The sequence below is a fragment of the Gymnodraco acuticeps genome, unplaced genomic scaffold, assembly GCF_902827175.1.
Source record: "Gymnodraco acuticeps unplaced genomic scaffold, fGymAcu1.1, whole genome shotgun sequence".
NCBI classification, from domain to species: Eukaryota; Metazoa; Chordata; class Actinopteri; order Perciformes; family Bathydraconidae; genus Gymnodraco; species Gymnodraco acuticeps.
Window position 1 is genome coordinate 71,166 of NW_022991133.1, and position 10,030 is coordinate 81,195.

Consider the following 10,030-nt stretch of genomic DNA (forward strand, 5'->3'; position numbering starts at 1 on the left):
TGTAACAAGCTGTGGCTGACATGGAATCACTGCTAAATTAGATACACTCACACAAACGTTTGAGCGCTTCCTGTGTCTAAGCTGATTCACCGCTCTTAATCTATTACCTATCAACACAGATATCGGCAAAGCTACTGGCAGGCAGGGCCCCGACATGTCCTGGAAAGAGTTGAGAGTGCCATACGCCCTTGAGCCTGGACCCAGCAGATATCAGTTTGCAGCGTTTTGTACACACACATCCTTATCAGGCTTTGGAGGGGAGGGAGGACTTAGCTAAAAGTACTGAATTTACAGCTAAAAGTACAGTTTTAGTGTTAAAACAGTTAGCTTAAAGTTACGGATCAGTACACAGAAATGTATCCAGCTTAAAGGATGAGTTAAATAATGGATGCAGACAACTATGTGTTCTGTTGCAGTCATTTAATGTATTTACACTGATTAATACTCCATGTATTAGTTTATTGGATAACAGGGACCTCAGAATTCTCGCTGCTGATCTAAACTGCAGAATGTGAATTTATTTAACATTTAAAACACAGAAGAAGAGAGAAACTGATACATGATTCATGGACAAAGTTTGTCTTTTGTTATATTTAATAAAGTAATAAAGAAAGTAAATATACAAGTGAAATGTATCTCAAATGCACCATAAACCATAAAACCCCCAGTTTGCAAATCCCCCTTTTACACCTCCTGATATCCTTAACATATGTCTCTATTAAAGGTCTCCTATCATCCTCTTCTTCATCAATATATCACAGGTCTCAGATATATCCAGAGCCTGCCTCTGATTGGCTGAAACACCAAACAGATCATTGCAGCATTACCCATAATCCCCTCTGTTTCAGCCCTGTTTCCAAAGTGCTGATTCTCTGCCTGTTACTTTAGATGAAAATAAGGAGCCCCTCCCCACGCCCCTCTGAGAGACATTTGGTTACAAAGAACTCAATGGAGCTCTAGAGGAGATTCAGGTGATAAGGGGGGGGGGGGGGGGGGGGCTACCTTGGTTGCTGATTGGCTAATGGTTACACAAGACAAAACATCGTGATGATGACATAAAGTGGCCAAAATCTGATCAGCTCATTTTCAGACAGGTTTTTATAGAAATGGATCAAAAAGAGAGAGAATCTTTGTTCCTGAAAAACATGCTGATGTAGCAAAGACATGTAAAGGTGGATTTTGCATAATAGGTGATCTTTAACATATGTCTCTGTTAAACACATCCAAGACTAAAAATACAGTTTAACAGAGTAAAAGGCAATCAGAGTATAAGACTATATGCTTTAAATGACTATATGATCATTTGACCCTGGTTTGAGTTACTGGGTGCAGGGGTCTGCCACCCTGGCGGTGAACAGCAGAGCGTTGATGCTCTTCTCTCTGATCAGCAGCAGGAAGGGTCTGTTCACATGGAACACCTCTCTGTCGAAGTTGATGGATCGACCGACCGCCACCACACCTGTAGCCGCTGCCGCCTCGCTGCCCTCCTCGTTCACCTGCAGGGACACAACAGATTCACTCTCACTGCCCCCTCTGCTCGGACTAATATACAGAAGGACAGTGGCGGACTGGCCATCGTCGGTACTGAAGTGGGCCGGTCGGACAATGTGGGCCGGTCGGATAAGTCACTAGCACCCCCCCCCCCGTTGACAATTTACTAGCGGTACCGAAGTGGCCCGGGACGATTTTTGGTCCCAGTCCGCCCCTGCAGAAGGATCTGAAACATTGTACCACTATGGGAGAATTCAAGTCCATCTTAAAGGACAGAGAACAAGAAAGTGGGAGTTTAAACTGGGTTAGGATAAAAATAACATTCAACTATCAAAAAATAAAAAATGGGGAAAAGTTTTAATTTTTTTCAGCATTTTTCCGAATAAGTACATTTAAATCTGAGGATTGTTAAAGGCTTTTTAAAAATAGTTGTTGTGTCATGTCAGTGAAAATGTAAAATATTCCAATTACATGCATGAAATAAATTGCACTAAATGAACGTCTTTAAAAACACCACCCTAAGAATAATACATTTTAAAATGAAATATAAACCCCATAAACAAATATATTATTTAGAAATTATTATTTAATACCAATATGTATTTATTTATTTAAAAACATAATTTAAACCTCCTTCCAGTTTTATTCCTCTTAAAACAGCTGTGCAGCAAACATGCAGAGGACCGTCCCGTAACTCAACAGGTGAGTACAGGTAACCTCACAGGTAACCTCACCTCACAGGTAACCTCACAGGTAACAGGTAACATCACAGGTAACCTCACAGGTAACAGGTAACCTCACAGGTAACGTCACCTCACAGGTAACCTCACAGGTAACAGGTAACATCACAGGTAACCTCACAGGTAACAGGTAACCTCACAGGTAACAGGTAACATCACAGGTAACCTCACAGGTAACAGGTAACCTCACAGGTAACAAGTAACCTCACAGGTAACAGGTAACCTCACAGGTAACAAGTATCCTCACAGGTAACAGGTAACCTCACAGGTAACAGGTAACCTCACAGGTAACAAGTAACCTCACAGGTAACAAGTAACCTCACAGGTAACAGGTAACCTCACAGGTAACAAGTATCCTCACAGGTAACAAGTAACCTCACAGGTAACCTCACAGGTAACAGGTAACCTCACAGGTAACAGGTAACCTCACAGGTAACAGGTAACCTCACAGGTAACAGGTAACCTCACAGGTAACCTCACAGCTAACAGGTAACCTCACAGGTAACAAGTAACCTCACAGCTAACATGTAACCTCACAGGTAACAAGTATCCTCACAGGTAACCTCACAGGTAACAGGTAACCTCACAGGTAACAAGTAACCTCACAGCTAACAGGTAACCTCACAGGTAACCTCACAGGTAACAAGTAACCTCACAGCTAACAGGTAACCTCACAGGTAACCTCACAGGTAACAAGTATCCTCACAGGTAACCGGTAACCTCACAGGTAACAGGTAACCTCACAGGTAACCTCACAGGTAACAAGTATCCTCACAGGTAACCTCACAGGTAACAGGTAACCTCACAGGTAACAGGTAACCTCACAGGTAACCTCACAGGTAACCCCGCCTCTTTACTGACCTCCAGGAAGGCTTTGTGGAAGGCGTCTGAGATGTGCAGACCTTCACCTCCGTCCTCCAACATCCCTGAAACACAGACGCACTTTAAACTTCAGACAGTGTCACTCAAACGCACGTCTTAGAATCAGTTTAAACATAGAAGGATTTTAACTCTGTGGTTTGTTGCTTTCAATGTCCTTTGTTTATAATAGGAAATCTCTAGTCAGAAGAACTGTAAAAACTGTATAAATCCTGAACGCCCACATTTATTTAAATCCAGAATCATTTTAGATCCCAAACGTCCTATAATAATGTGGATCCTGAATGCCCCACACACATTATTAGTTCCCAAGATAATTTTCTGTCACCACATCCGTCCCCCCTGTGCAGCAGGCTGTGTTTTTAACCCGACTGACGGACATCTTCAGGACACTTTTTGTGTTCCTTTACGGTTATCTAAAGCCAGTTGAGTAGCACTTGAAATGTTTTTGCTCTATGAAACCTGATGTACTTTATGATTTTGTTTTCTTCAAGGTTGTATTTTGTTGGTCGAACGCACTTATTGTAAGTCGCTTTGGATAAAAGCGTCAGCTAAATGCAATGTAATGTAATGAATAACCTGAAGTCTCTCCTCACCAGAGCTGGGAAGTAGTGGAGTACAAATGCTTCGTTACTGTACTTCAGTACATGTTTCTGGTATCAGTACTTTACTCCACTACTTATTTTTCTGACGACTTTTTACTTTCTACTTCTCACATTTTGAACACTAATACCTGTACTTTCTACTTCTTACATGTTGAACTCAAATACCTGTACTTTCTACTTCTTACATGTTGAACTCAAATACCTGTACTTTCTACTTCTTACATCTTGACCTCAAATACCTGTACTTTCTACTTCTTACATGTTGAACACAAATACCTGTACTTTCTACTTCTCACATGTTGAACACAAATACCTGTACTTTCTACTTCTTACATGTTGAACACAAATACCTGTACTTTCTACTTCTTACATGTTGAACTCAAATACCTGTACTTTCTACTTCTCACATGTTGAACACAAATACCTGTACTTTCTACTTCTTACATCTTGACCTCAAATACCTGTACTTTCTACTTCTTACATCTTGACCTCAAATACCTGTACTTTCTACTTCTTACATGTTGAACACAAATACCTGTACTTTCTACTTCTCACATTGTACCCAAATACCTGTACTTTCTACTTCTTACATGTTGAACTCAAATACCTGTACTTTCTACTTCTTACATGTTGAACACAAGTACTGTACTTTCTACTTCTTAACATGTTGAACCAAATACCTGTACTTTCTACTTCTTAAATGTTGAACTCAAATACCTGTACTTTCTACTTCTTACATGTTGAACCCAAATACCTGTACTTTCTACTTCTTACATGTTGAACTCAAATACCTGTACTTCTACTTCTTACATGTTGAACTCAAATACCTGTACTTTCTACTTCTACATGTTGAACACAAGACCTGTACTTTCTACTTCTTACATGTTGACACAAATACCTGTACTTTCTACTTCTTACATGTTGAACACAAATACCTGTACTTTCTACTTCTTACATGTTGAACACAAATACCTGTACTTTCTACTTCTTACATGTTGAACATCAAATATCCTGTACTTTCTACTTCTTACATGTTGAACTCAAATACCTGTACTTTCTACTTCTTACATGTTGAACCCAAATACCTGTACTTTCTACTTCTCACATGTTGAACCCAAATACCTGTACTTTCTACTTCTTACATGTTGAAACACAAATACCTGTACTTTCTACTTCATTACACTTTCTACATGTTTGAACACAATACCTGTACTTTCTACTTCTTACATGTTGAACTCAAATACCTGTACTTTCTACTTCTTACATGTTGAACTCAAATACCTGTACTTTCTACTTCTTATACCTGTTGAACCCAAATACCTGTACTTTCTACTTCTTACATGTTGAACTCAAATACCTGTACTTTCTACTTCTTATCGTTGAAACACAAATTACCTGTACTTTCTACTTCTTACTTTGAACTCAAATTACCTGTACTTATTACTTCTTACATGTTCGAACTCAAATACCTGTACTTTCTACTTCTTACATGTTGAACTCAAATACCTGTACTTTCTACTTCTTAACATGTTGAACCAAATACCTGTACTTTCTACTTCTTACATGTGTGAACTCAAATACCTGTACTTTCTACTTCTACATGTTTGAACACAAATACCTGTACTTTCTACTTCTTACATGTTGAACACAAATACCTGTACTTTCTACTGTCTACATGTTGACCCAAATACCTGTACTTTCTACTTCTTACATGTTGAACTCAAATACATGTACTTTTCTACTTCTACATGTTGAACCCAAATACCTGTACTTTCTACTTCTTACATGTTGAACTACAAATACCTGTAACTTTCTACTTCTTACATGTTGAACCTCAAATACCTGTACTTTCTACTTCTTACACTGTACATCAAATACCTGTATTTCTACTTTCTTACATGTTGAACACAAATACCTGTACTTTCCTACTTCCTTCCATGTTGAACCCAAATACCTGTACTTTCTACTTCTTACATGTTGAACACAAATACCTGTACTTTCTTTCTACTTCTTACATGTTGAACCAAATACCTGTACTTCTACTCTTACATGTTGAACCAAATACTGTACTTCTACTTCTTACATGTTGAACCTCAAATACCTGTACTTTCTACTTCTTACATGTTGAACACAAATACCTGTACTTTCTACTTCTTACATGTTGAACTCAAAACCTGTACTTTCTACTTCCTTACATGTGTGACATCAAATACCTGTACTTTCTACTTCTACATTTGACCAAATACCTGTACTTTCTACTTCTTACATGTTGAACTCAAATACCTGTCTTTCTACTTCTTACATGTTGAACTCAAATACCTGTACTTTCTACTTCTTACTTGTTGAAACCCAAATACCTGTACTTTCTACTTCTCACATGTGAACTCAAATACCTGTACTTTCTACTTCTTACATGTTGAACACAAATACCTGTACTTTCTACTTCTTACATGTTGAACTCAAATACCTGTACTTTCTACTTCTCACATGTTGAACTCAAATACCTGTACTTTCTACTTCTTACTTGTTGAACTCAAATACCTGTACTTTCTACTTCTCACATGTTGAACTCAAATACTTGTACTTTCTACTTCTTACTTGTTGAACTCAAATACCTGTACTTTCTACTTCTTACATGTTGAACTCAAATACCTGTACTTTCTACTTCTCACATGTTGAACACAAATACCTGTACTTTCTACTTCTTACATTTTGAACACAAATACCTGTACTTTCTACTTCTTACATGTTGAACCCAAATACCTGTACTTTCTACTTCTTACATGTTGAACTCAAATACATGTACTTTCTACTTCTTACATGTTGAACCCAAATACCTGTACTTTCTACTTCTTACATGTTGAACTCAAATACATGTACTTTCTACTTCTTACATGTTGAACCCAAATACCTGTACTTTCTACTTCTTACATGTTGAACCCAAATACCTGTACTTTCTACTTCTTACATGTTGAACTCAAATACATGTACTTTCTACTTCTTACATGTTGAACTCAAATACCTGTACTTTCTACTTCTTACATGTTGAACTCAAATACCTGTACTTTCTACTTCTTACATGTTGAACACAAATACCTGTACTTTCTACTTCTTACATTTTGAACACAAATACCTGTACTTTCTACTTCTTACATGTTGAACCCAAATACCTGTACTTTCTACTTCTTACATGTTGAACTCAAATACATGTAACTTTCCTACTTCTTACATGTTGAACCCAAATACCTGTACTTTCTACTTCTTACAATGTTGAACTCAAATACATGTACTTTCTACTTCTTACATGTTTGAACCCAAATACCTGTACTTTCTACTTCTTACATGTTGAACCCAAATACCTGTACTTCTACTTCTTACATGTTGACTCAAATACCTGTACTTTCTACTTCTTACATGTTGAACTCAAATACCTGTACTTTCTACCTTCTTACATGTTGAACTCAAATACCTGTACTTTCTACTTCTCAATGTTGAACACAAATACCTGGTACTTCTACTTCTCACATGTTAGAACTCAAATACCTGTCAACGTTCTACTCCGCTTACATGTTGAACTCAATACCTGTACTTTCTACTTCTTAACATGTTGAACTCAAATACCGTGGTACTTTCTACTTCTTACATGTTGAACTCAAATACCTGTACTTTCTACGTCTTACATGTTGAACTCAACATACCTGTACGTTCTACTTCTTACATGTTAACTCAAATACCTGTACTTATCTACTTCTCACAGGTTGAACCGCAAATACCTGGTACGTTCTACTTCTTACATGGTGAACTCAAATACCGGTACTTTCTAACTTCTTACATGTTGAACTCAAATACCTGGTTACTTTCTACTTCTTACATGTTGAACTCCAAATACCTGTAACTTTTCTAACTTCGTTACATGTTGAACTCAATACCTGTACTTTCTACTTCTTACACTGCTTGACACAAATAAAAATACCTGTACTTTCTACTTCTACATGTTGAACTCAAATACCTGTACTTTCTACTTCTCACATGTTGAACTCAAATACCTGTACTTTCTACTTCTTACATGTTGAACTCAAATACCTGTACTTTCTACTTCTCACATGTTGAACTCAAATACCTGTACTTTCTACTTCTTACATGTTGAACTCAAATACCTGTACTTTCTACTTCTCACATGTTGAACTCAAATACCTGTACTTTCTACTTCTTACATGTTGAACCCAAATACCTGTACTTTCTACTTCTTACATGTTGAACTCAAATACATGTACTTTCTACTTCTTACATGTTGAACCCAAATACCTGTACTTTCTACTTCTTACATGTTGAACCCAAATACCTGTACTTTCTACTTCTTACATGTTGAACTCAAATACATGTACTTTCTACTTCTTACATGTTGAACTCAAATACCTGTACTTTCTACTTCTTACATGTTGAACTCAAATACCTGTACTTTCTACTTCTCACATGTTGAACACAAATACCTGTACTTTCTACTTCTCACATGTTGAACTCAAATACCTGTACTTTCTACTTCTTACATGTTGAACTCAAATACCTGTACTTTCTACTTCTTACATGTTGAACTCAAATACCTGTACTTTCTACTTCTTACATGTTGAACTCAAATACCTGTACTTTCTACTTCTCACATGTTGAACTCAAATACCTGTACTTTCTACTTCTCACATGTTGAACACAAATACCTGTACTTTCTACTTCTCACATGTTGAACTCAAATACCTGTACTTTCTACTTCTCACATGTTGAACACAAATACCTGTACTTTCTACTTCTCACATGTTGAACTCAAATACTTGTACTTTCTACTTCTCTCATTTTCCAAACAGCTGGTTCCTTTAGTCTGAATGTGTGTTTGATGCGTGATCATTATTCTTTAGAGTCATTGCGTGCCTATTGATTTGAACACGATCCGTGTATCCATCATTTCCTGGTCTTCTCTAAAGAAGAGGGACCAATGGAAACGTTGTCATGTTGCCGTTGTTCAGCATGGAAACATTCATTAGCTAACAATGACATTATTGTTCTATTAATATAAAGGGAGGTCAGGTACTCTTTAAAGCAGCTGCTAGTTATGGGTACTTTTTACTGAAGTACACTTCAAAGCCTCTTTACTTTGACTCGAGTAAAGAAGTTTAGTTAGTACTTCTACTTTCATTTTTAAACACGAGTATCTGTACTTCTACTTGGGTAAAGGATGTGTGTACTTCTACTTGAGTAAAGGATGTGTGTACTTCTACCTGAGTAAAGGATGTGTGTACTTCTACTCGAGTAAAGGATGGGTGTACTTCTACTTGAGTAAAGGATGTGTGTACTTCTACTTGAGTAAAGGATGTGTGTACTTCTACTTGAGTAAAGGATGTGTGTACTTCTACTTGAGTAAAGGATGTGTGTACTTCTACTTGGGTAAAGGATGTGTGTACGTCTACTTGAGTAAAGGATGTGTGTACTTCTACTTGAGGAAAGGATGTGTGTACTTCTACTTGAGTAAAGGATGTGTGTACTTCTGCCATCTCTCTCCTCACCTGGCAGGCTGGCCTTTTCAGAGCTGAACAGGTCAGTGAGACCCATCGCCTGCAGCTTGTCCTTCAGACTGAAGCTGTCCTCCAGCCGGAAGCGAGGGATGTGCACGGCCACCGTCTTCTCCTCCATCCCATCCATCCAGTGGGTGAGCTTCTTCAGGTCCAGACCCTCCTCCACTCGGCTCAGCGTGGTCTCTTTGCTGGGCAGGAGGATCACCATGGTGATGTCGTCTCCTCGGTACGGCATCTCCAGCAGCTGCACCTGGTCCTCGGGGAAATACTTGTACCTGTTGGGAAAATAGTGAGTGTCCTCTTCCAACCTGAGAGTAGCTTGATAACAAAGGTATCAACTGTAGCTGTGAACATGACAGGATGTGTGATTACCTAGAAGAGCATCAGGACTGTTTGAGGCAGATGATAGCTATGTGATTAACATGATGATTCAGCCTCTATGGAGAGAGACATCAAGCATGCTCATTTCTGACGTGGAGCTAATCTGAAGTAAACATTGAATACTGCTTTCTATTCCTCCATCTTGTGACTGTGTAACTCCCTCTCTTGATATCAGCATGTGAAGGACACTGTTCAGGAACTAGTTGATGCTCTGTATGTGATGACTCCTTCCATTCTGGAGAGGATCACAGATACATGGATCCTGAGATTGAAGCTCAAGCCGGGGAACAGTGAGATTATTCTAACAGTACCTGAAGCGGGTCTCCTGGTACATCTGGCTCACGGGACAGCTGCGATTCTCGCTGACGTGGAA

The 10,030-nt window shown here is 38.4% G+C and overlaps 1 protein-coding gene across 1 annotated transcript; it reads right to left on the reverse strand.

Annotated features, from left to right (window-relative positions):
• Positions 1-403: 403 nt before the first annotated feature.
• serpinc1 (serpin peptidase inhibitor, clade C (antithrombin), member 1) lies at positions 404-10,030 on the reverse strand (the record flags this gene model as incomplete). The annotated part of the gene is given in 4 exon segments (XM_034237205.1): positions 404-1,496; positions 3,093-3,157; positions 9,268-9,551; positions 9,969-10,030. Coding segments are annotated over 4 exon segments (588 nt in total), but the record flags the coding sequence as incomplete, so codon positions are not given.